We start from the raw sequence: 27,235 nt of genomic DNA on the forward strand, positions 1-27,235 counted from the left end.
TAAGCCTTCTAAGCAAATGTTATCAGGATCCTAGTTAGCAAGAAACGAGTTGTGGGTGCTATGTCTTTGAAAAATAATAAACTTAAAGTAAGGCTTAATTTCCTAAGAGAACAGCAGCTTGCATGTATGAATCTATAACCCTAGAAAGACGAGGAATAAGCTCCGATTTGTATGGTTTACCACAAAAGGAAATGCTGGTTATTTACTACTAATGAAATGCATAAACGCCAAAGGGAAAGTCTGAGGGTAAAGACCCATTTTGTTCAAAATGAACATCTGTGTTTTTTTTTTTTATGTGAATGATAGACATTTGTTTAAAAAATTACTTTAAGAAAAAAAAAAAAAAAAAAAAAAGGAAAATCAATTTATAACTAAATAAGTATTTTCTTCCCTTAGCTATTATTTTACTGAAAATCATCAAAACCAGAAAAGCCCATGAATGGGTTATGGTAATTTCAGATTAGGGGACATCCTCACTGAATTCATGGATGTATGGCTCTTAAAAAACAAAGCCCTTAAACACTGTTCTTTCACAAGCTTCTCCTGCCTGCTTCCTCTGATTACTTCTTTTATGCTGTGTGCTTAATAAGCAATGTGTAGGTATTAGCTCTGAGTGTTACTCTATTAAAGTAAACCCACACAGAACAGTGGTTAATTTTGATAGGATTTACCTTACCTGTTTTTAAGTATTGGCATTAAATGTCTCATCTGCTGTGGTTTCTGGGGAAGGACAGGCATTGCAGTGGAATGTTTATGCTGGGCAAGTACCTCTGCAGTCTCTTCTCACTTACCCACCCTGTTACTCACAAGGAATCAATTCTGAGTTAGGCACGAATCTCACCATAGTAACCGGCAGAAATGTACGTCTCCATTCAAAAATTCCAGTGTAAAACCAGTATCTAGGCTCAAAGGTGGTGGATAGCTCTAGTTAACTAATAAATGTTATCCAAGGCTGGAGGTAATGATGCATTCAATTCAGAGTACATTGTTAATTGTTATTTGATGCTTTTTAGCCATATGCAGTATCTTTCTCTTGTGAAAGTGTGGCAATGTTTTTCATTGTCTAAAACAATTATGTGTTTCTCCTGTCCCAAAGTGAATTATTTATTTCCAAGAGAACATAAATCACCTGGTGCCACTGAGAGACAGACAGAGGAAAATATACTTCCAGTTTTGTCCAGAAGGAAGCAGCTGGGACAGCATTGCAAGAAGTCTTCCTTCCAAAGTGTGCAAAGCTTTCAATGAGTTGAGAAATGAGAATAACAGAACTACTGAAATGTGAGTACATTTTCTCTGCATAATGATTTGAATCAGCCTGTTTTCTAGACCACGGTCATTCTTGCAGGAAGCTCTATCTAAAGTTTATTTCTACAGGAGTAATAATAGTTCTTCTGAGTAAAATGCCTATATTCTCTCATGCAGACTGAAAGCAGAAACCAGATTTATTATAAAGAATAAGATTTCCAAACACCTTTTTGTAACTGTGATTCAGAACAATGTAGTTCTTAAAGTAATCACACATTCAAATACAAGTAGGTGCGAGCTTTCAGATATACTGAAAGTGAATATTCAGAACATCACATCCTGGTGTTTGCTTCTGAAGTTGAGAAAAACCTGCTGTGCAAACCAGGATGCATGTTTTAAAAAGTCCATAACTTTGTTATTTTGAAGACAGATTTCTTCAAACAGAGTAAGGCACGTATTTACCTTCCAGTGATGTGTGCCATTTGTGCCAACTTTGGTACCCATAAAAGAAACTGGTTTTAAGTTTCTTTGAATGCAGAAATGCATGCAAATACGATTTTCACAGTTCATTTTTAGATAAATTTGTTTAGTTATTGTGAAGTAACATTTTACTAGTAGTTTAATTTCAACTGAGGGAGAGAATGTGTGATATTGTACTACCGCAGAGAAATGTTCTAGTTAAATGAAGAAACAGAAATAAGATTAACAATATCTAATATTGTTTTGCAAACATAGCACTATACAGTGGACAATAAAATTAGGTCAATTAAATTAACTGTTTATAGTAAGCTTTTTAATAGGATTTTTTGATGTACCTTATAGCCCAGCATCAGAAATCCAATGTTTTAATCTCACATGAAACAAATGCTGTGCCTCTAACCCTTGAAGAGGTAGCTCTGAAGCATCCAGTGCTGGTACGTTGGTCCTTGTTTATTCTATGTCATCACCTCCAGCTCCATAAATCTGGGAACATCAGTTTGTTATACCAGGTTTGGAAGCTTTGTGCAATTTCTGATCAAATGAAAAGAGATTTGGGTTTAACCTTGCACTGGTCTAAACACAGCAATGTGTAGTCTCCAACTCTACTTTCTGTGTATAGTCTCACCCAAAATGAATTAATACCTTTTCCTTAAAAGATAGTATTGGGTGTCTGCTTAGAATTGGGTCTGATGAAAAATGAGAGTGCATAAATTTTGAAACATTTTCTCCTTTCTGAACAAAAGTAAAATATTACAGAATTCCTTTTGGTCCTTCCAAAGGAATAATCTCCCCATGACTCACTCTGGCAATACCAAAGATGTGTTTTGATTTAAGCAGCCCTCAACTAAAACACTGATGTTCTTAGCTCAAAATGTGTTATTTCAGTTTGCTGGAATGACGCAAAGTGTTCTGGGTCATTTTGGTATTAACTTTTATTCCTACCGTGCCCCTCTGACTTATCAGAACTGTAACTCACTTAGCAGAGACCACCTCTGCCAGATGCCCACAACAAACCACCCTCCTGTGCTGCACCCATTCATGAAATCTCCAGAGCATTACCAGAGGGGAGCACTCCTGGCATCATATGCAAATATAGGATACACAGTCTAGCCAAGGGACCCCCCCTGGGAATGAGCTCGCATCCTTGTGGAATCCGGTTCACAAGCAGGGCAGGTGTTGTACTTGGCTACAAACATGTAGACTGGTTTAATAAACGGAAATATTAGGACTTAGATTTGCCTTAAAAACAGATTTTAAATGTATTTTCCAGTTCAAATTAAATGAGTTCTGTGAAAATGCTTACTTCTGCAAATACTGCATTTTTCTCCCTACTTAAAAAAGTAGCAAAATATTAAAGTATTTTTAAGAAGCTAATATAATTAAAATGATGATAATGATAAATCACTTGTTCAGGACTAATTCTGTTAATGCACATGACTTAACTCTCCAATACAAGGATGAACTTGTGTTTATTTTTTAAATTTAGGAAGCAAAATAAAGAGTTACAAATTACACTGCTAAAGAAGAAATCTTCCAAACTGGAAAAGAATGTTGAAGCTAGAAAATGTCTTTTTAAAATTTCTCTAAAAGCTACATCAGGTACAGACAATATAAATACTTAGAAGTCGCAGTATTAGTGCTCATCCTGGCCTTGCATGAAGATAAGAATTCTTGCTGCTCTTTTATCTTCCTTTTCTGTAACAATCTTGAAAAATAACTTTTCAGAATGGTCGGTATTACTGAAACTGAAAGCTTAAACTTGTATCATGAAACATGAATTTCTCAGTTTGAGCTAATGCACTTAAAGTACTGAAAATCACAACGTGAGAAAGTTTTTTGATTCTGTGAAACAACTAAGTTGCAGATGTTTTTCAGTTTAAGATATTCAGTGTACAAGCAGTAGTAACAAAAGAACAAGCAACAAGACCAAACACGAAAAAATAAATTAAGCTTTCAAGGAAACAATATAATAAGCTTATTTGAACTCAAAAGTTTATTCGTATTCTTGGTATGTTGAAGAAAATTGTTTTCAGTTTCATTTTAAGAAATACTTTGTGGTCCACAATGAGTGGGCTATCTTACACTGTCAATAACTGCTTATAGACATAAATATATCAGAGATACATGTAGCATAGACAAGATACTACTCAGCAGTGTGAGAGAACAGAACTATTCCAAAGGAAGAGATCAGAACACTTAAAAAATAAAAAAATTAAAAAAGGAAGCGGGGGGGGGGGCCCAAAAAAAGGAAAAAAAAAAAGAAAAGAACTACTTATAGATGGATCATGATTACTGTTTTCAAGTGGAAATGTTCACTGAGAACTAGGAGTTATAACAAAACCAAGAAGGAAATGTGTAAACCCACAAGACTTATATAGGTACCTCCCCCCCTCCCCATAATTTTTATATACATGCATAGGCTGCCTTCTTGATCCCTGTAAACTAATTGGTCAACTTTCATTTTGTTTAAATGTGGATGAAGTCAAAGGGCCAGCAAGTTTTGTTCCCCCCCTTGTCCCCCCCTCCAGCCCCTCAAGCTGTTGGAAGAGAAGTCCTACAGCAGGTATTACAAAACCGTATGTTACTGGATACAGCTAAGTGAGTAAGACTTTGGAGCATATTTACCATTCATTATCATTTCTTACCTCCAGAAATGGCTGTTGATTTTGTATCTTCTACAGAACGCAATACACATAACATGTCTTTAAACGGAAGCAATTAAAATGGTAAATATTTCAAAGGTGAAGTCAGTGATGACACTTCACAAAACAACAAAAATAGGATTGGCCAGTGCTCTTTGCACGAGTTTGGTTATTTTGATAAACGAGTCATAGGAAGAATCTTGCTGAAGTTGATACACAGTGCTCTCTTTTGAGCCTTTTTTTTCCAGAATTGATCAATGAATTGAAGAGTTCAATCCAATTTTTAAACTGAAAATTCAGAGTTTAAACCCATTCACATCAAGATAAAATTTATTTCCAACTACCATTATCAGTGTTTCAAGTACAGATAAGGAACTGACAAAACAACATCCATGGTATAAAGAAACTTTGCAGCCTTTACTCATATCTTAAAATAAATTTTAAAAAGAAAGCAGCAGTTTTAGTAAAATAAGGTGCCTTGTTTCTTTGCCTTATAGGTGACAAGCTGGGGGGAAAAATGCTGTTTACAACAGACATGCAAGATTTCAAAAGGGATTAGTAGAGACACATTTTGTTGAAGTCACCTAAAATCAAGAACAAAGGTTGTAAGATTTTAAAATGGTATATTTCTGCACTTAACTGCTAATAAAAGTGGCTACTAATTGTTAGGCCCAAGAGTTATATGGGAGGGACCATTAACATGTTGTTCTGTTTTTGAAGTATCTGGCTGCATTAACATAGGGCATTGTAGTGCAGATTACATTGAAATGCTGACTACTCTGTGGTAATATTGCTAGGAGGAAAACATTCAATCCTACAGTAAAGGATTAATATTAGCTAATTTAGAAAAGGGAAGTATGTTTTTGATATTTTATATGTTCTTCCTCACAATGAAAGATATTTATTTCCCATGAATATTTGGCATTTCTGGCTTCCACAAGTTTTTAACTTAAAACAGTTACAAAGAGTACAAGAGCTTTGACATTAAAGCCAGCTTCTTCCTGATAAACCTCTTGTACCTCAGGAGAACTGGAGTAGGAAACATCACAGATTTAAGCTTCAGTTTTACAGGAAACTCAGATTGCTGAGGATGAGGTTAGTTTTCTTTGCAGCAGCCAGCCTTGTCTAAGAGAAACCGGTACTTGTGGACTGCTAAAAAACCATTCATTTAGATCAACATGACAAAATCAGTCCAAGTCAGTACCAAGTCCTCTACCATTACCACACTAGATTTTCAGATGTACATTTTCATAACTGCTAGTTTTTGTCCAAAATGTGGCAAAAGAAGGGGGAAAAAAAGAGTCAATTTTATTTGACACAACCAGGGAAAAAACAGCTTATTTCTTTGCATATGTTAACCAGTTCTCTCTGTGCATCTATGTTATCCTTTCATGGCTGCAGACTGGGAGTGGATATGAGTACCAATTTTTTTCCAAGCTGAAAGGTAGGCCACTTCCATCTTCTCCCCGTCCCCTTTGTTCTCCCCTCTGAACAAAGGAGTTTCTCCTACCAGGCTTCCCCTCTCTTTGCTCTCCTGCCCCTCCCCGCCCGTGCCCCTTCCCCCACCTTCTTGCCCTTCTGCCTGTGCTGGCTGCCTTCCCACCCTCCCTGCCAGCAGGCCTGCCTCTTTGTTCCCACAGCACTCCGGAGCTGGGCAGTCAGAGCCCAGCTCTTTTTTTACTTTTCTCATGGGGGAACTTGGATTGTTTGAAGTCCCAATGACAGCAGACAAGGTGGCAGAGGAGAGGGAACTGTCACATGCCTCAAGAAAACACTTGCATTAAGCACAATCATATTTACCTCCAACAGGACATGCAAAGGTCCTAGAAAGACTGCATGCGACTCACTTGCAATTATGACATATTGCTGTTCAAGCCATCTGTATAAAATTGAAGACTTTCCTTCGTAATGTGTTTTAACAGCATTTTTAGAAGCACATTCATACTTGTGAAGGAAAGTGTAGTTAAGGTAAAAAGTCAGTTTGGGGTGAAATTTCCTCTTAAGGTTTTCAGAAAGCTTTTACATGTAGCTTTTAGCAAACAACTAGCTGTTAGAGTACAGAAAGGCCTCAGGTGCATAGTACTAACCTGTTGCTGTGGTGGTGCCCTGCATAAAAGTACAGCCTCTTTCAAGAGAGAGAAAGCACAACTGTAATTTCCCCAGCTTTGCAAGTTATCTCAAATTTCCTATTAAAACCATAAAAGACTTCCATAAGCGTCATGTTTAGATTTCCCAAATAACTACCAAAAGAAGTTTCAGCATCCAATAAAAAAGTTTGAAGTGAGGTGTCTCTCTTACCTATTCACCTCCTTCAGTAATGTTACGATTGCAAATGTTACATTTGCTTCCTACTCAGATTCTTCCAGCAGTTTTAAAAATCCTGCCTGCCTCCAGTTTATGCTTGGGACAGTCACAGTGTGCTACTTATCACCGTGTGAATGGGATGAGCAGCGGTCACACCAGTCCTGCAGTCTGCTGTGGAGCAGGATCCCCTGGGTTGCCTGGCAATGCCGAGGAAGTTGAAGGTGCCTACACATTCATTATCCCTAATATCAGAGATCAAAAGGGTCGAGCATTGTTCTGTGGCACAGCACACCAATGACTTTATAGAAGAGTTCTCGTGCTTCCTCAGGAACCTATGAAAACCAGCAGACACAAATAGGCACTAAAAGCATTCCTCTAAAAGTTCATTTTTGCTGCCTGTTTGCATACCTCTCTGGGACAGAGCAGAAACTTGCTAGCATTTCCACCTGAATCCTCCCATGCATTGAAAACAATGAAATTCTACTTGAATTAGGACAACAACAGGAGAGGCAATTTAACGGGGCCCTAAGGATTCAGTCTTTTAATCACAACTGTGACAAAACGCTGTCATCCTTCCCAGCAATTCCCTAGCAATTTACAGTATACCAGTGTAAGAGGAGGAGATCTTGCTTTGTGAGGAAACGTGACCACATAACCAGATCTTCATCTTCCAAACCCCTTGCCTTTGCAATATTAAGCAAATCCTAGTGATCACTGGGTACTCTGTCATCCTGAAGCCACTTGGGAGCTAAATTCAGACCCTAATGTTGCATCTAATGTTATTTGGTAACCAAACTCAATGCAGACTTTTGATGAGGAGGGAATTTCCATAGGACTCTGGGAATGCACACCAGCTGCCCCATCAGTCTCCAATAGGAGCTTAAGAGTTTTTATTATAGGAGCAATTTAAAATCACTTACTTCAGCTGAGCAGTGGTTTGGACTGCTTCCCAAAATGTTTTCTTCCTCTGTATGAGACAGAGACTAAATAGCTGGGCAACTTTTCCTGTGGAGGTACTGGAACCCTCAGACCTAGCAGCTGTGTTTAAAAAAATAAAAAAATAAAATTAAAAATGTAATTAGAAACTTGGGAAAGAGCTGAGTACCTTTGGAGAGAACTTCCCAAAGTAAAGAAAACCTAAATAAGGGGTTAGTTTTTTTTTTTTTCTTTTAAGTCATTGTTGGTTGATTTCCTGTTAAACAATTGCTCTAACGTAAAATGATTTTGTTGGCCTCTCAGTTCATGTAATGAAAGAGAAGGCAGGTAACGTATAGGCCAATAAAATACCTCAAGGATTAATCTTGTCTTCAAGAGATTGTGATGTTCCTAATTTACGTGCTTATTAACAAATACCAAAAACAAGTCATTGTTTCATAATATGTTCCAAAACATTTCCAACCTCTGGTAAGCACCACAAAGAAAACAAACTCTATATAATTGGGTCTGACTTTTGAAATATTGTAATTCTTAAGACTCTGCTAGGTTGTGTACGCTCCCTCTCAAATTAATACCTGCTTTGCCATTACCATTGCAGTCTTCAAACCCTGGGTATTTGAATCTTAGCATCCTACCCGTAAGATGCTTAACTAACTGGAAATTCTGTGAAACCTTTCCATATAGTCATCAATCAAAGCACTGCTGACCAGAAAGGACTCTTACAGCAGCCACCCAGCAAACAGTTTACTTACAGTCCTGCTACTTCTGAGCATATATACGCAATTTATCTCACTACTGGATGCAACCATTTCATAGAGAGTTTCTGGAGACAATTGTTTGAGAGACTTTATTAATGCCTTTGGCTAAAGTTTAAGAGAACATTCAGAAAACAACAGGAATGGTACACTCTTAGTTTGGGGAATACCCACCTTCCTCTCCTGTTGTGATGGTTCTTCCCTAAAGAGGCAAGTTTAACAACGGTCTGGTTGCATTCCCCAAGCAAATAGCAGAGATGCTGTAAGGCATTAGAAGGCTCAAAACACCTCTTGCTCTGAAATGAAATAAAAATAAAACTCTAGGGAGGGAAAGGGTTTAAATGGAGTGAATATAACTGAAGAAGAGTCTAAGACTTCGCTTGTCCCTCTTAGGCTTTTTCAGTGTTAGACAGACCATGGTTTCATACAGATTACCTAGGGCAGGTAAACACCTTACTCGGCATAAGGTAACCTTTGTCTGACAACTGCCTTGTCAGGGCTGGCACTGTGAAGCCTGACTCTTTGGGTCACCCTGTAATTACAGCTTCAGGGAGCCCTGCTCCAGGAGGTCTGCCTGGGCCTGCCTAAGGTAGGAGCTGTACAGAGCTCAGCCTGGAGAACAAGAAGACGTGTGAGACGTGGCAAAGGCCATCCTTAAGCTCACTGATCTGGGTACAAGCCACCTGCTCTCCCCTGCTCACCTGAGGCTGCACCGTTTTCACTGCCCTCAGGCTGAAAAGTGCTGAAACCCATTTCCCACTGCCTGAGAAATGCTGTAGCCTCCAGCCCTTTGGTAAGAAGCGAGAGCAGCAGCACCACTCTTGCCAGAGGAAGAGCAAGCCAGCTGATGGCCCAAGGTCTCCCTGCAGTTGTTTTCTTTTACCAGAGCTCCTGAAGTAGGTTGTCACTGATTGAAACTGCTGTGCCTTTGAGGAAGGGCAGCATCTGGGAGGTAGTGTAGCCCTCCTGGCAGTGAATTGTGGTCAGAGGCTCAGGCTGTGTGGGCACCCATGCGTCCCCCAAACCACTTCTGAGTAACTGTGCAGCCCCCTGGTATGGCTGAGATTCCACAGCCCTACGGCTGGATGTGCACCAGCTGCAGGCCAGTGAAATCTCACTATATATGCACATTATTATATATACACACAATATTCGGAGCATGTATGTGATTTGCTTTTGTGCAGAGGGATTTTTTAAACCTGGTTGCTAACTGCTATTAAGGTAGTAATCATTGCATTTGCTTTCTGATGTTACTGAAGCCAAGAACATAATCTCGTTATGAACGTAAAACTATACTCTGAATTTGTGCAAGAATATATTCAGCTTCTACATATTGTCACCCTCGTCCTCAAGAAACCCTGCCAAGCAACTGGAAACAAAAAAAGTGCAACTTAGGAGAGTCAGCAGGCAAGAAATAAGGTAGGCCATTTAAAACATTCTTGTAATTTATTTCGCTATTCTAAAATGTGTGAAAGTAAGGGAAATATTTACCAACCATAAGGTGCTGGTTAGAAATGAAGGATGGAATTTAAGTAATGCAATGCCGTGGTGCAAACCAGGACATGGTGTGTCACTCTGTCTGGATTTGTCAGGTTCACTTCCATTTTCTTCCTGTAGAAATGACTTAGAAATGATGAGTACTGTAGTAATCATTCACAGTGAATTTTCAAGGAGGAAAAAGACTTACTGAAAATCTAACTTGAGGAGTTTTTCTTTTTCCATTTTATTAATCATAGTTTACTCATAAATTTGCAGCTGGGTGGAAAATTATGGGGAGTTTGTGATTTAAATCTGAAAATTACAATGTGTCAAGTCTTTATGATTTTGCTTGGTTTAACTGGCTGAGGTTCAGAATACAACTTATTTCTTCAGTGAAAAATGAAGCAAAGCAGAAGAGTAGCACTTACTGTTTGTGTGCTTCTTTTCTTAGACTAACAAAGTGTATGATCAAAGCCAGCCAAGGGAACAATGAAAAAGAAAAGAACCCATTTCATTCTGTGGCACTGCAGTCTTTTAGCTGGCTGGTTACTGGTGAATGGTGCTGGGAATTGACTCAGTCTCTAAATTCTAACTGAAGGTCCACTGAATGTGATGGTGGTGTAAACCTGAAGTTCTGTCTTATGTAAATAGCACTCAGTAATATATATTTTTTTCATAATATAAATATTTTTAGCATAAATAAATAAATAAAATACAGTATTTAATCCAGACACCTCCGGCAATAGAAATACTTTTAAATGACAGTAACTTCTCATGAGGCAAGACTTTTGAGTTTTTTTATTCACACATTTCTTTGGAACAAAAACATTTCCAAAAAAAGGAATTTGTATGCTTATTTTTCTTTTCCATGTTCTCTCTTTATGGACAGTTGATGGGAAAAGATAGAAGAAATATAGAAAAAAAAGTGAAAGTCCTTGTTAAATGTGATTAGTGTATGTTCAAGTGTATTACTAAGCCAGCATCCCCTTCCAGAATAGCATATTCCTCCTGACTTGCTTTTTTAATGCAAGATCTTCAGTCAGTTCCCCAATGAAAAGTACTGCTTCCGACAACCCATAAAAAGACTTCCTTTTCTTACAAAGTCTCTTAGGCTGTGAATTTATGTAGAATGAACAAAGTAATTTCAAGACAGGTATGAAATCGGCAAATGCCTTTCTTTTCCTGAGGTTTCCATGGGTTTGATGTCTTGAAGGAGACCTTCACCAGGACTATTTCAGCAACAGAAGGAATTCCTCCAGTGGCATGAAGAAAGCTCTTCAGGAACACAAGGAAGGGAAGACAGTGCCTTTGCAAGCATTTCAAGATTTCTACCTTGAAAACTAGCAATAAAACATTAAAGTAAAAATAATTAGAAACACCGAGGATTTAGTATCAAAATTTCTCAATTGAGGAATCTCAAATATATCAATTGAAAACACCCTCCTACCTTTTATGGTTACTGTTCCATTTCTATTTAAATGTTGTTGGTCTAAAGCTGTTGAAACTTCACTTTCTGCTGTTTGGTACTAATTCAAGAAAAGATACATCCTCCGTAAGTAACTAATTTGTGTTGTGTTGTGTAGAAGTTCATGTTGCTTTGTTAACTTGGAGAATTTACGGATTTTGTTTTTGTCTTTTTAAAAATATATTTCAAACATGCAGATCAAGTTTTGAATGGTGATTGAAACTTTGCCCAGATTTATACAAGAACAACAACAACATAAAAAAAACCTTAGATAATACTTCAAATATACTGGGTGTCACTCTTTTCCTCTGATCTTTCTCCAAGTCAGAACATTGGAAATACTAGGAAATGGAAATTTTGTTGAAGTCTTTCTGATCAATTAAATGGTGTAAATTTATATCCTGGATGACAGTGTGTCATTGTCTTCTGATGTGTATTACACATAGAGAATGAAGAGGAAATGATCAGAAGTGAGACTAAAAGGAGAAGATTTCCACAGTCAAGATGGCTGAGTATGACTTGAAAGCTTAGGATATATCAGACCCCCAGCAGAATATGAATTTAAAGGGGGGGGGGGGGGTCATAAAAAGATGATCTCATTTTGTGGTTGAATTTGAAAAATAAAACATATTTATCCCTCCAAAAAGAGAAAATTTTTGTTTGTTCTGCTTCTATAGCACCAAATGAGTGCTATACATACTTAGAAAAATATATTCTTCAAAACATTTTAGAGTATCATTTCACCTTTCTCAATATAATTTATTATTGAACTTGTATTTTAAAAAATGTGGATTAGAGTAGCAAGGATGCTTAAGTTTGCAGATGGTTTAGTTACAGTATGATCAAACTTTCTTGGCATTCCCGCCCCCCCCCTTTTTTTTTTTTTGTATTTCAACCTAGAAGTATTTTGTTGGTTTATCTATGTATTACAATTAAAATTAAACTGTCTAATATATCTATCTCTTGGTATTAAGTTAAAACTGGGGGGGGGGGGGGGGGGTGGGGGGGGGCATGGAGAAATTTGCATTACGTTAATTCAACTGTACTGATTTTTGATAGATATCTAAAAAGTGTCTTGGGACCTTTTAACAACCCAAACCTACTCCTGCTGATTTTAAAGCCACTCTTGTTACTCAGTGTTCAGTTTTGCAATTGCCTGTACATTCAAGAAATTTGTGTAGATAAGCAGAAGAGGGAGGTCTTTTATTTGCAGAAGCTGGGTAAAGTAATAAATCCCAGCAGATAAGGGAATACACAGTTTTCATAGGAACCAGAACATTAAGTTAAAACTGTTTTTCATCTCTAATGTTACATGTACTGTGATATGGCAAAGATTTTCTTTTGTTTCCATCCTTCAGATGGCTTTTGCAAGGCACTTAAAGCCTGGAGAAGGCATGCCTCTACCCCTCATGACAGCTGGCTGATTCTAGGGAAGAAATATTTGTAACGCTTTGTGGGGTGGGGATTCCTGCTCAATGACGGACCAGTGTCCTGTGCAGCTACCTAGTTGTTTTCTTCTATCTGCTTGTTTTGCTGTTGTTGTTGTTGTTTGTTTGTTTGTTTGTTTGCTTTGTTTGTTTGTTCTTGTGTGTGTGTTTTTTGTTGTTTTTCCTTCTTTTCTTTTTTCTTCTTTCCTTTTAATGAGCCCAAAAATGTATCAGACTTCCGTGGGTAAATGTAAGCATGTGAATCCAGTTTAATAACTTAATTTCTATAATTGCTTTACTTGGTGTGATTGAGGCTAATACAATCAGCAGGGAGAGTAAAGCCGAGAATATGCATACCTCTCTGTGCCTGGGGCCAGGTGGAAAATGGAGGATGGAGGGGGCTGAAGTACCCCAATTTTCAAGCGTGTTGGACTTTGGTAGGATTTGTGTGCATTTAGCACCACCGATGAAGGGGTAACTCATTCCTTCAGGTGTTTAACTTCAGGTGCCTGGGTGTGTTGTGCTCTGAGCTGGTTTGGTTCTTGTGCCTGGATATGAGCGAGGAGAAGGCGACGTTGCTGCCTTGTCAGATGTAAGGGCACAGAGGCAGAGAACTGATTTCAGGTGTTGAAAGAGATGTCTAGGAGGAATATTCTGAAAACTAGGCAGAGTAAAATGTGTGCATTACATGAGAAAAAAGATTGCAAAGTGAGATATAAGAGTGTTTTCTAAGACAAGACAGAGCAAAGTTCAGCATTTGGGGACGTTTGAAAGGGATCTGGATAAAAGGATGTCTTTGCTAGACCCTGCAGGGGAATGGTTTTCTTCTCTGTGTGATGCTGTCTCTGGATATTTTGCATGAAACATGGTGATTTTGCCTGAAAATACATGGGGCAGCCAAAAGCTTGTAGTTAGTCGTGCCTTCCCAAGAGATAGGCTTCCATAAAACTGAGTTCCTTTAAAGGAGGTGCCATGCTGTCAGCACATCTGTCTCGAGAAAGGGAAGGAAGCACCGAAGGTGGAGGATTGCCGTTCATTAATTGCATCATATTGAGCTTCCAGGCAGACAAGTACTTGAGACAGCCAAAAGGTGGAGATTTTCAGGTTCCTCCCCCAGCTTTTCCTTTTACTCCCCCCTTCCCAAAAGAAGTGCTTTGCCAAAACCTCCTTGTGGAAGCACCGGGGGTTTTAAAGAGGAGTAAGAACCAAAGGAAGAATTTCTGGAAACTTGATGAAGTTCAATCCTATCTTTTCTGCAAGGAAGACTTGTTATTTATGTAATCTATCATGTTGCACCTCTTCTCCACTGTAATTCAGGGCACAATTAAAAAAAAAAAATCAAAAAGAAAACAGGCACAAATTATTATCCAGCTTTACAAATACAAGGGTTTTCAGCTGCCTATTTCTGCTCTTAGAAGAGAATTATGGGGGCATTTGTTTTTTATTGAGTTCTATCCTTGTAAGGATTACTCATGGAAAAACTTCCCTTGCTTTCAACAGAAATTTCACCTGGGTAAAGGCTGTACAATCTAGCTGATGTTTAAGAACTTTTTAGCTTAAGGGTTCAGTAATAAAATCCTTTTGTGGATTTTCTAATATCTTTATCAGAAATGGATACCCAACTTAATACTGCATGAGTTTTGAACACTATAATCTTGTATCTGTAAGATGTGAAAATGGGAGAAAACTTCTTAGAGGGCAAAGCTCAGTTCATGTTGAATGCTACATTAAGTGCATCGCAGCCATTGCTATTTGAATAGAAATCTATTTACAGTACATGTAGTAGACAACCTAATGTGTGAGACGAGACAGTTGCTGAAAAGGAAGTCTTGAATTAAACTCTATTTTTATCAAAGTTGCCAGTGCATTGGGATTTGAAGATTTTTTTGCTGTTGTTGTTTTGTTTTGTTTTGTTTTCCTGTTAACATAAGGTGCCTTGAAGGTAAAGTAGTTCTTTCTCTATAGTAAGCTGTCTATGGGGCAGAATCTGGGAAGGCTTCAAATAGTGGTGTTTGTGTTGTTTTACTCTTTACTAGTATTAAAAAAAAAAAAAAAAAAAAAAAAAAAAAGAGCAATAAATATAACACAGTTGAGATTTCTTTTAATTCAACTGGAGAATAACAACTCATTTTAAAAAGCTGAAGAAAGCAAACAAATGTTTGCAATGTGCCTGGGAGATTATTACATTAACAAGGATACAAGTGGAAAGTCCATGACTGAAAGCAACTTGTTGGCTTAACTTGTTAGCATCGGCAGATTTCATTTCTGAGTTCTCACATGTGAGAGTACCTCTGAAAGAACAGAAATGTAATGCAGATTTAAAATGCTTAGCATCTCTTACATGATGGCTTTTTTTTTTTTTTCTCTCTTTTCACTGATATACCTGGGGATATTTTTGGCCTTTTGAATGTGTGCTCTGGAATAAAACTGCAGTTGAGTGAAAAGTTTCCAGTACTCACTGGTGAAAATTCCCATACCACAGTGTAGAACAACATAAAGGGCAAATGACAAAATAACTCTTGAATTAGAAGGTATCAAAAGTACTAATACAGATAGATATGGTTGAGATCAATGTGTTCTGTTTCGATGCAGAAGTTAGGCAGGCATATTTGTAAAGAAAAGGTCAAGACAAGGCTGGAGGATTCAGTGTTTTTATAGCAAGAATATTGATGTGAGTACTCTAGATTGCTGTGTAGCACAGCGTTGACTCTCAAACTAACTATCAAATGTTATGTTTGTATTTGCAAAGGAGGAGGAGACAGAGATGTTATTTTTGAAAGATTTTACACAATTAAATTCCTAACCACAAAAAGTTGGGCACACCTGAATTATTCTTTTTTTTTTTTTTTTTTTCCCTTTTCTTTTAGAGATCTTAGCCTATGCTTCTGTCATTAACTTTTAAAATACATGATTCACCTTCTTTAATTATCTTACATCCACAGGGGAATGTAAGAGCTCTTATGAGAGTATGGGAGGAAGCTTGTGAAGAATCTTTCTCAGGTCCCAAGGAGTAAAAAGAAATATCTGTCCCAGTTAGATCCTCTGCTGTTTTGTCGTTCTTCTTGGAGAATTTGCTGTTAGGCTGTTGGAATGAGTGTTGAAAATAGGAAACTTAGTGCACAGTGTGATCAAAAATGTGCCTCCACAATGTTTGGAACTAGTTTTCTGCTGCTGGTTACTATGAAAAAGCAGCACAGGCAAGGGACCCATATATTTTCGTAGCAACCTGTAAGAATATTTATGAAAACCCAGGAATGCAATGAGCATCTACGGATCTGAGCTAGATATTAAAAGTAGTTTCACAAGGATGAGCAGTTTTAATTAGCCTAAAGGTCAGATGCAGGGTGGGTCAGAAAAGCATTTAAAGTAAAATTGGCTTTCAAAAAATACAGCTGTAAGTCTTCATGCTTTGGGGAATAAGCTTGTCAATAGAACCACAAAGGCACTGCTCCTCCGACTGGAAGCATTATAAAATGATCTGCATAATCGGGGGTGAAGGGGCACGTCTTCCTGCATAGCGGCTAACCGCTGTTAGACAGGACATCAGGCTACGTGGACCACTAGTCCTAGGTCACAGCTGACATTTTCTTAGCAAGGGCAAGAAACATTTTCTGGCCCTGGGAAAGTGTCTGACGTGCATGGATTTCAAAGGGTGTCTGTCGTGTCTCCTAGGCACTCCCAGCACTGCCTCCTGTGGCACATGCACTGGTGGTTATTACATGATGTGGTCCTGACACATTCATCATTTGCTGCTCATTCATCATCTCTGTTGTATCTGCATGTGGTACTGACAGCATGGACTGCTAGACAAAAAGATGCCGCTTAAATAGTCTCTTTTTACTATACAGACTATTTTTTAAACAAATTGGAAGTGCAAAAGAAGCCAACATCTGCAGCATGCTGTAACAAGATGGAACTAAAACATGGAGTTTGATAAAAGTGCAAGTATTCAAAAAGAATCCAGCAGATAAAATACACCCTTGTTAGAAAACCAGAGCATTAGCATTACCTGTGAACAAAGATACTGAATTTTTGTTTTGACATGTAATGACATCTTATTATGCATTATTAGCTTCTCTGATACTTACTTTCATTGCAAATGGTTTCAGAGAAAATAAGGATATTACCAAATAAATTTGCTATGGAATATTTTCATTATGAAGAGAAAAGCTTGCCAAAGTAGAGAGAGATACTGGAGGCTTGCCCAAGGCGAGACGGAGGGTCACTCTCAGATTCAGCTCTCTTGGCTCCCAGTCCCTTGTGCTATAAATTAAATCCACCATTTTCCCACAGCTCACCTCATTAGGTGGCCAAGACCCCATTAGCTTTTGCTGTGTTCAACACAGAGAACTGTAGGAAGCATTCCTGTTTGCCAGAGCTTGGTGGGTACATTTACTGTGGAAAGGCTGATGGTTTTGAAATATTTTACACTCCTGGTCATGAAACAGAGAAGCACAAGCACCTCTGAATGTCCCAGAAGCTGCTCTCCAGGTCTGAGTGCTGCATGACAAGAAGTGGGCATTGCCCATTGTCTTCCTGGGAAGACCAGCAGGAGCTTCTTCAAGGAGCTGTCATGGCAGTAGTTTCTGCTCTCTCTGCAGTTGCCATTTTGCAGTGAATGTCACCTTGCTTATTCAGACCTTGCCCAGATTTAGAGTTGTTGGTGTCACGGTCCAATTCTTCTGCTCTGTGTTTTCCTCTTAGCAGACCTGCCCAGGATGGTGCACAACATAAATGTTGTATATGTGATGGAAAAGATGATTTACAGAAATAATAATAATAATAATAATAATAATAATGGTGGTGACTTGGTCGGTCTGGGAGTTTTTCACCTTCTTAAAAATACTAATATGAAAATATTTATATCAGGTGTGGCAAAGTCCTCACTGGTGAAGCAGGTACAGGTAAGATTAAGGGTAAGATGTGGAGAGCAGAGGTGGTGCACACCTGGGAAGAAGGGAGCTTGCTGGGTTCAGAGCAGTGTGAGAGGTGGCAGTGGAGGTGCCTAGAAAGTGGTCAGAGATTGTAAAGTTGTGCTACTTGTGGGTTTCAGTGGTGTCTGAACAAGTTCATTTCTATTAGCCAGATGACAAAAGGATCACAGTTACACAGAACTGTTGATATCACTTGGTGGGGATTAACTCCAGTGGGGCAAAGAAGAAAACTCTTTGCTATCACCTAGCTTCCATGCTGGTTTTTATTTTATTTTATTTTGTTTTATTTTTTTAATAGCCACAACCCTGATGGCAGTGAATTTGATTTCAGAAGCATCTCATTGGAAAACTATCCAAGTGCTTTTATTTCATGTGGATGAGGGAGTTACCTAGAGCCAGAAGTCAGGAATGATCTTGGCTGTACAGGGCTCAGAAGAGGCTGTAAGCTCTCAGGTAGCATTCAAGGCAATTGCAAGTTCCAAAATAAGAGTCAAGATTTAGGTAAAAGTTGCCAGCTGAATAGGAAAAATGTTAGCCTTATTTTAAAATAAGCAGTGTTTACCTTGCCTGTGGAACAGTGAGAGAGGAAGGAAGAAAAGGGTTAAAACAAAAAGGTCAGAGGAAAAAAAATGAAAAAGATATTCTTTTTAAAATTCTGCAGTTACCAATCAGGACTCACATCTTTGTCTTTTTCTAGAAGCCTTATTATTTTGTAGCTGTGAAGCACCCAGTTTGTCTTAAGCCCTACAGTAATATCCACAAAGTGCTCAAATGAGAGGGAACGGAGAAACTATGGATTCCCTACAGCCCTTAAGTCTGGTTTTGGTATTAAAAGAGCTGCAAAAGGAGTATGGATACTTAGCACTGTGTACTTGGACACAGAGAAATAGCACTTAGGGCATAGGTGAATATTTCCATTAAAATATGTTGTTTTGGTTATTAATAATATCAGAAATCTGAAGACTGCTGCATTTGCGACATGAACACTGACTTTTCAGCTCACCTTGACGTATCTAGGAAAGAGACATTCACTGTGGTGTGCTTTGGGAACTGTGTGGGTTCAGGCATAGAAAACATGTTTATGATAGGGTCTCTCAGCAGGACTCCTGGAAGGATGCTTATGATGAGGCAAGTACTGTCATTGTACTCCCGAGGCAGACTACCTCGTCAGTGTGGGCTTTGCTTTGTTTGTTTGTTTAAAGATTATCCTTTACACCAGGACAAAGCAGCAAACAGCATCTCTTACTCTGCTGCTTCCCGTTGCAGCCCCAGTGGTCCATTGCTCCCCATTCTTTTTTGTTTTCAGAGAAATGGCCTGCGAAGAGGGGTGGCCAGCTCTGACTTGTGTCATCTGCTAGCTCCTGCTAGTTCTCACAAGATTGTTTGGTTTGAGTAGTGTCGTAACGGATATCATTAGGTACTGGAAAGGATATTCTACCTAAACAGTTTGAGGTGAAAGTAATCTGCACACAGGCTCGCTGATGCAACCCATCTTTTAGCCAGCCTCTCCCTCAAAGGCTTTCATGCGAGCCTCAGTTTATTTGGTTGTTTTTCCCCAGTTGTTTGTCGCCAGGGGAAGTTTGATCATTGACTTTCATGCAGGAAGGCTCAGGATCTGAGCGCTTCAGCCGGAGAGGGTACTTAGCAGTACTCAGGCACACATCTGACCGAGCCACCGGGAGTTTTGCCACCTCGGGGAGACGCAGGGTGCCGCCCTCCCGCTTGCTGGGGCCAAAACAAGCCAAAATCAACATGTGCTGCGCTGGGACTGCTTGAAAAGCGAGCGGGGGTTGAGAAACGTGTGTACGTGTTAAGACTTCGGGGCAAAATGCGAAAATAAGAATGAGTGGCACTTATTTTCAGCGGCATTCATCAGCGGCACGGACGGGGCGGGCAGAGCGGCGGGCTCTGAGTCTCCCTTCCCTTCCCTTCCCTCTGCCCGTCCCGTCCCGCCGGGGCCATTTCCTCGCGCCCGGCGGCTTTGATGGCGGCGCGGGCAGGCGGCGGTGCCGGCCGCGGTCTGATATGGCCGCGGGGAGCCAATGGCGCCGCCCGGGCGGGCACTTCAAAGCGGCGGCCCGCCAATGGGCGCGGGCCCCCCGCGGGCCGCGTGATGTCAGCGGGGGCCGTTTATGGCCGGTATAACCGCGGCCCCCCTGCCCGCCGCCGCGGCGCTGAGGGCAGGCAGCGGGGACACCGCAGCGCCGCCGCCGCCGCTCGGGGCCGTGCCGGGCCGGGCGGGTGCCCCGGGGAGGCGAGGCAGGGCCGCCATGAGCTCGCCGGGCGCCGAGGGGGCGGGCAAGGCGGCGCCGTGCCGCGTGGAGCACCTGCTGAGCGCCGTGGAGAGCGAGCTGCGGGCGGGCAGCGAGAAGGGCGACCCGACGGAGCGGGAGCTGCGGGTCAGCCTGGAGGAGGGCGAGCTGTGGCTGCGCTTCAAGGAGCTCACCAACGAGATGATCGTCACCAAGAACGGCAGGTACGGGCCGGGGAGACCGGGGGGGCTGCGGGCTGCCTAGGGGTCCCGTACCCCGTCCCATCCCCTCGCACCGCCCCCGTGTCGCCCCGCAGGAGGATGTTCCCGGTGCTGAAGGTGAGCGTGTCGGGGCTGGACCCCCACGCCATGTACTCCTTCCTGCTCGACTTCGTGGCGGCCGACGGGCACCGCTGGAAGTACGTGAACGGCGAGTGGGTGCCGGGCGGCAAGCCCGAGCCGCAGGCGCCCAGCTGCGTCTACATCCACCCCGACTCGCCCAACTTCGGCGCGCACTGGATGAAGGCGCCCGTCTCCTTCAGCAAGGTCAAGCTCACCAACAAGCTCAACGGCGGCGGGCAGGTAAGCGGCGGTTCGGTGGGGGAGACGGGTCCCGGCTCGGGGGATGGCGTAGGAGGCGCTTGGTGCAGCTCCCCGGGGCTGAGGGGCCGTGGTGACGAGGCAGAAAGCCCACCTGCAGCGCCCCTTCCTGCCCACAGCTTTGCTTTTGGGGTTCGTCAGCCCTATATCTATGTATAGGGTTCCTTTATACAGCCCTATGCGTGCGTGTAGGGTGCCTATACACAGCCCTACATACATGCGTTGGGCTTGTTGCCTCTCCCTCCACGGCTGTGTAGAGCTGCCCTTGCTCACCTGCTCTGTCCGCTTGCTCGCAGATCATGCTGAACTCCCTGCACAAGTATGAGCCTCGGATTCACATTGTGAGAGTCGGCGGCCCTCAGCGGATGATCACCAGCCATTCCTTCCCGGAGACCCAGTTTATAGCCGTGACGGCGTACCAGAACGAGGAGGTATGCACGGCGGGGGAGAAACCTCCCGGAGGTTGCACCCTTTCAAGTGGCAAAGTGCTGTTACAAAGCAAAATAGCGGGGCTTCTGGTACAGCTTTCCTTTCTCTGTGCTTTCCCTTCCTTCTGTGCTTCATCTGAAGTTAAATGCAAATACCCTATAAACGTATAACAACCCAAAGTTCTGTTCACTGTCTCAATACATACTGCAAACTTACTGCTAGAATAATTCTTAATAGATTCTTTAGGGCAAGTCTTTATGGTAAGAAGCACAGTTGTTATTTTCAAATGAATCATGAAGTAACTGGAAGCACCGTTTTCAGAACAGACCTTTCTGTCCACCAAAATATGTGTCCGTATTTAATGAACCTGTAAGTCTTGTTGAGATTTGCTGATGCATCTTTTGCTCTGTCCTGAAACTCAAAGCTTCTAACTCTAGTGTGCCTTCTTAACTGTTTCCATACGCAATAAATAAATTCAGGCAATTCAGTCTTGTAGAACTTGGGGACTAATTCCTAGTCCATTGTTAATATTTCAGACATGAGGTGCTTTTTATTTGATGTACGTAGGTATTACAGGCCCAACCATATTCCTTCAAACATATGTGATTTTTCTGACTTGAATGGAAAGTACTACTTTGAGTCTTTAATTTCGTTGTGATGATGAATAGTAATACTTACAAATAAAAATGTTTGTTTTTTTTTTAGATCACAGCTTTAAAAATTAAATACAATCCGTTTGCAAAGGCATTTCTTGATGCAAAGGAAAGGTAAGAGCTCTTCACTCACTTCTAAAGTTTGTGGATTTTTTTTTTTTCAGATTTACAAAAGCATGCTCTAAACTAATTTGGCATGATTTCTTTTACAGAAGTGATCACAAAGATATGATGGAGGAAGTGGGAGACAACCAGCAGTCTGGGTATTCACAGTGTATGTTTCCTTCCATTCGGCATCACGCCTGTAACTTTGAATTTTCCATCTCATCTGCTAATTAATTAAAACTTTGAGAGCAGTGTATGCTGGTTGGCTTGTTAGTTCTTATGGAGAATAATATTACCGATCCTTAGGGTCGGCGTTCATGCAGGTTTGTGATTGTTTAAACATGATGATATGTATATGTGTGTGTGTGGTTCAGACAGCAGTATTACCATCAAAATTCCTTAACAGAATTTTGCAGTGACATTGTTTCCAAAAGGACAGCTGAGGACAGCAATAGTCATATGGATATGGAGACTAAAGTTCTGTTAAAATACAGCAGAAAACTTATCAAAATAGTTCTTATTTAAGACAACTAGGGACACTTGCTTAAAAAGTTATGCCAGATGAGTAAAAAGCACTAGTAGTGTTGTAACGATTTGTGTTTTAAAGGATAATTGCCAAAAATTGTTTGCAGCCTATAAAAGGGGGAGTTGAGCTGTAGTAGGAATTACTTCCTTTCAGTGAAAGCACTTGGTTTTAAGAGTTCTTAGCAGTCTGAGAAATGTCAGAGCTTAGCTATAAGCTGAGACCCCCAAAAGGGCAATTTAAAACTGACAATTACACTGTTACTGAGCACACAAATGATCACACCCTACCCAGGTAAGGGAGGGTTTAACCATTTCAGCGTTTCCTTGCTGTGATTGTAATTAAATGGTAGTTTTTTTTTTTTTAAAAAAAAAGTCAGTTTGACATGTTTTTTTTTCTAAGCCATTTTCTGAATTTTCTTTCATAAGACCATTTAAGAGTATTGTAAAATCCAGACACTTCAACCTTACAGAAACTTGTTTTCCTTTCACGAGTGTGCATTCCCTCTCTGATCAATTATGTCTCGTCACTATGCCTTTCTTTCAGTGCCTGGCTGTGTTACATACTCATCGTACAAAACTCTTGTTTTCTCACAGTAGGTAGTTGGCTTATTCCTGGGACTGGGACTCTGTGCCCTCCTGCCAATCCTCACCCTCAGTTTGGAGCACCCCTGTCGCTCTCCCCTGCTCACAGCTGTGAAAGGTACTCATCGCTGAGGAACCACCGCTCTGCCCCTTACCCCAATCCCTACACCCATAGAAACAACTCGCCAAGTAAGTCGTACTTTGCAGCTATGTGAAGATGGGAAATTAGCCACGGGATGCGAGCATTGAGCAGTGTGCACCTAGAGTGACGCCACGGAAATGGAGGTCACTGTCTAGTTCAGTTTACGCGGAGGGTTTGGGGTTAGCATTGCCAAGAAATAGTGACTATGGGTATATGTCCCCACGGTCTTTACAGTGGAAAGAAACGAGGTTGTGCAGAACTGCTAGCTACTAGTTGATTAGATCGTGTTGTGCTGGCTTAGCTGTGTCTTCTTGAATTGCTATGACTGTTGAGGTTAAACTTTGACTTTTTTTATTAAAGTTAAGTTTGAAAGTGAGGATTTTAATTGCTAGTTATAGGAAAGATAATGAAATGAAATCGTACAGGTCCAGTTCTGGCAGTGGCATCACTTGCTGCTAACACATTTAAGGAAATAATTGAGGGCCTGATTCTGTCTTGTTTATGTATTGCTGTAGTTTACATCAGTGCATTAAGATTGTCCTCAAAAAAATGTTTCACAACTGGATACAAGTTAATAATGTGGAGCTGAGTAAATTGCAGAGCTACTTATCAGTAGTGCTCAGTAACAGCCAAATATCTTCAGGCTCAGTGCCTTAAGCCATACATACGTAAGGAAGAGAAAAACAGGTCATTTTTAATAATGACTTCGGTAGGGGCAATGCCAGTGAACTTGTAAGCTTGACACAACTGGCAGATGACTGTCTTTTTGTGTGTGTGCATGTATTGGGGGTGGTGGTTTTTAAGGCAGTAGTGTGGGAGGGTGGTTTAAAGCAATTCATTGCATTTGGACATAAGATTGTTATTTGGTATGAATCTAGTGTAAGTGATTGCTTGTTTTCTTAGCAGCCTATGCCGATAATTCCTCTGCCTGCCTTTCCATGCTCCAGTCCCACGACAACTGGTCTACTCTCGGAGTTCCCACGCATACAACTATGCTGCCCATGAGTCACAGCACTGGCACAGCTACTGGCTCCAGGTAGGCATCCTTCAGAAACTCTAGTATGAAAAGGCTGAAAGAAGAAGTAGAGAGTCACCATTAAATTAAAAAAATCTGTAAGGCCACAAGCAAATCATTGTATGTGCAGGAGGGGCACTGAGAAGGTCTCGTTACAAGGAAACAGAGTGATGAAACAGATAAGTTAGTTTTGATACTTTCGAAATGTAGCTACTTTTGACAACAATATTCTATAGATTAAGGATCAAAAATCATTTAGACAAGCATCCACAGAATTTGAGGATGGTATGTTAAGTTTAATCTCATTTTACTTTTAAGCAAAACGTTACTTAATTTTTTTTTAATCTGTCTTGTTTTAGCCAGTCACTGTTTTTCCCCTCCACCTTCACACACCCTTGTTCTGCTACAAAGTGTCAGTGAACTGCAGTGTGGAGAAGGAACAAGTGGCTGGGGTAGTAAATATCTACCCCACACATTGTTTGACAAGCCAGCATAACATCAAATTTTGTAATTGGTGAAAACCTCAGTTTTGTGATTGCATAAATGTTTCTGTTCTTCTTTTTGCGCTTACTATCTTGATTAAAGTTTCAGTCCTTTAGCAGAGATTCTGGTTGACTTGATCTTGAAAGTCTTCTCCAACCTAAACAATTGCATGGTGGGGTGTTGGAACTACATGATCTTTAGGGTCCCTTCCAACCCAAAGCATTCTATGAGTATATGAGTCTGTGATTCAGCTTACAGTCAGTCCCTTGGAGCTAAACTTAAACATTCAAAGGAATACAGTTAAGGTGGTAAAATCTTTGCTATTAATCACAGAGGACTGAGGTTTGGGCATCTTTTTTGGAAATTCATACCTACTACTTGGTTTGTGGAAAATACTTGGTTTGTGGAAAACAGTCGTCTTTGAGCCATGCACATTGACGGTACCACTACCCTGTGTAAGATAGCTGTATTACCAAACAGAAGTTTTAGTCCTGAATGGATGTTAACAGGTTAACAGGTACTCCTAGCATTTGTTTCCAAGGCTGCCCCCCAGGGTACGTACTTGGAAAGTTGCAGAGTTCACTGAGTTTCAGTTGCTGCATTAGGACTTGCCCAGTAGATAAAACCTGTAGAGCTGAAACTGGGGGACCTTGATGGCATTTCTGCTATCCCTTTTGTCTAATCTTCAATCTGTAAAGCAATAATAATATTAATATTTTTTTTTGTAAACTGCTTGGAATGTACAAGTAGAAAGTGTGAGTATGCATGTATATGTATATACACCCAGAGGATGAGAGAGAGTGGAGGCTGCAGAGCCCTGACAAGGGTTGAGGTTTTTTTCCCCTTTGAACAAATCATTTCTGTGTTATCCCTGCAATCTGCATCTGTTGATACAGCTCTTCCTTTTCTAACATGAAATGACAAACAAGGTCCTAGGAAGGCCAAATTGCTGTTTCCTGTCTGTCCCTCTCTCTGACTAAAGAGGGACCCAAGGGGGATCAGGGCTTTGACAGACTCGTGGCAGTAGATTCAAGCCTGTCTGGGTGCCACACCAGCTGTGTCCAGCCACCCCAAGGTCACATCACTTTCCCCTGAGGCCAGGGTATGGCATGGTTCTAGAATCAGCTCTCAGACGTGTTTTTTTAGGCTGGTGTGTTAATTCCTTAGATTGGCCTAAAATTTACTTGCGTACAGGGAACAAACGTGTGGGAGCTGTGTGGCGAGCTGAGCACCTGCCAGCAGAGCCTGCAGTCACTGATAACCTGTTGTGTTTGTCTTCCAGTCAGTACCCTAACCTGTGGCCTGTGAGCAACAGCACCATCACGCCAGTGTCCCAGTCAAGCGGGATGTCCAATGGCCTGAGCTCGCAGTTCTTACGTGGCTCCCCAGCGCACTACTCCACCCTTCCGCACCCGGTCGCTGCCACCGCCTCCGCGTCCCCGCTGTATGACGGCGGGGCCCCCGCAGACCTCCCCGACAGCCAGTATGATGCCTCCGCGCATGCTCGGCTGGCATCCACGTGGACGCCTGTCACCCCACCTTCCATGTAAACCCAGGCCTTTTCCTTCAAAACAGACTGTTTAGCTACTGAATTACTTTAAATGCTTAACCCTCAAGGAAGAGAAAACGAGGACATGAGGTAAATTACAGATAAAGCATCTGCACTGCTTTGCACAGAGCATTTAAGTCATGCCTCTGGTACTGAGCAGTGCATCATTAACTTCATGTAGAGTTTACAAACCTGGTGAGCGTGCAATTCTGAGAGCAGATTCACTGCTTTTTATTTTTATTTTTTAGTTTGATAGGTCTAATTTTTAAGATTTTTTACTTAGATTCCAGGTTTCTCAGTGTTCCAATATGTTTGGACCTGAAGTTTGGTACCTGGACATCTTTCTTGAGTAAGTTACTTGTTAATGTTTTTCATTTTTTTGTTGTCTTTTTTTTTTTTAATGGCAAGCTTAGGTATAGCCATGAAAAGACTGTTATTAACTGTCTAGTTAGAAGCATTCTGAAATCTGCACAAATGTAGCTGAGGACAGAAGTTTTTGGAAAATCACGTGCACTAACACGTATTTGTCTCACAAATACGTTGTGTTCTTAACTGTATGCTTATTTCCTTGCTGCTGAATTAATGTTGAGACAATCTGCAAGAACTGTTTCTTCCTAATTAGTTGCAGTATTATTGTTGAGTCTAAATTCTTTTACCCAAAATATTCCTTTTTGAGATATGTTTTGCTGTTTGACCATATTCAGACGCCTGTCAGCTTTGCTAAACATCTTCATTTAAAATAGCCAGTGTCTGATGAGCCCTGTCTAAAACCTTTTCAAGTTGCTGAAGAAAACATCAATGATTTTGATGGTCTCTGGCTCAGGCCTTAAAGGAGGGAATTGAATGCCTGGAGAATCATTTTAATTTATTTTATTTCAGTGTTGTACTCTGTTGATCTATTTATTATTTGGTAAGTTGCAACTTTGTTGTCTACATGTTAAGATATGTAAATAATCCATCAATCCACAGTGTACGTTTAAAGACAATCATATGTGGGATATGTCACCCTATGGCACACTGAACTATGTGGGTGTAACTAGTTAAATTATTGCTAAGGGAGTTACCAGTAACTGGGGGAAAAGTGCGGATATAGTAAGTTTTAAAATACATTGCTTGACTTGATGGAAAGGCCAGGTCTTGATAAAACCCTTCCTTCAGAACTGATATGAAGTACTAAGATCTAAATTTCTTATGCAGACCAACTCAAAACATTGGTTCAAAGGGTGCCCTTGGA

General features: G+C 40.7%; 1 protein-coding gene and 1 long non-coding RNA gene across 3 annotated transcripts; both read left to right on the plus strand.

Moving 5' to 3' along the window:
• The first annotated feature begins 1,097 nt into the window (after positions 1 to 1,097).
• On the plus strand, positions 1,098 to 5,637 carry LOC118164804. The gene is made up of 4 exons (XR_004749677.1): positions 1,098 to 1,278; positions 2,068 to 2,159; positions 3,212 to 3,324; positions 4,865 to 5,637. It is a non-coding gene; the product is annotated as an uncharacterized LOC118164804 (long non-coding RNA).
• Positions 5,638 to 19,785: 14,148 nt separating this feature from the next.
• TBXT (T-box transcription factor T) lies at positions 19,786 to 26,152 on the plus strand. 2 transcript variants are annotated; one of them, XM_035323021.1, is made up of 8 exons: positions 19,786 to 20,143; positions 20,236 to 20,500; positions 20,815 to 20,949; positions 21,653 to 21,714; positions 21,813 to 21,874; positions 22,825 to 23,001; positions 23,858 to 23,990; positions 25,735 to 26,152. In XM_035323021.1, exons 1-8 carry the CDS (start codon positions 19,800 to 19,802, stop codon positions 26,000 to 26,002), a joined length of 1,446 nt encoding a protein of 481 aa, XP_035178912.1. In that variant the 5' UTR covers positions 19,786 to 19,799; the 3' UTR covers positions 26,003 to 26,152. The 2 variants fall into 2 exon arrangements, with proteins under 2 accessions (XP_035178912.1, XP_035178913.1); XM_035323022.1 differs by having other exon boundaries at positions 23,861 to 23,990.
• Positions 26,153 to 27,235: the final 1,083 nt, after the last annotated feature.

The sequence above is a fragment of the Oxyura jamaicensis genome, chromosome 3 (assembly GCF_011077185.1).
Source record: "Oxyura jamaicensis isolate SHBP4307 breed ruddy duck chromosome 3, BPBGC_Ojam_1.0, whole genome shotgun sequence".
Lineage (NCBI taxonomy): Eukaryota > Metazoa > Chordata > Aves > Anseriformes > Anatidae > Oxyura > Oxyura jamaicensis.

Coding starts and splice junctions, on each gene's coding strand:
- TBXT (XM_035323021.1), top strand. CDS start 19,800: ATGGCCGGTATAACCGCGGCCCCCCTGCCCGCCGCCGCGGCGCTGAGG. Junction 23,002..23,857: donor CCATAGAAACAACTCGCCAA/GTAAGTCGTACT, acceptor TTGTTTTCTTAG/CAGCCTATGCCGATAATTCC. Junction 23,991..25,734: donor GGCACAGCTACTGGCTCCAG/GTAGGCATCCTT, acceptor TTTGTCTTCCAG/TCAGTACCCTAACCTGTGGC.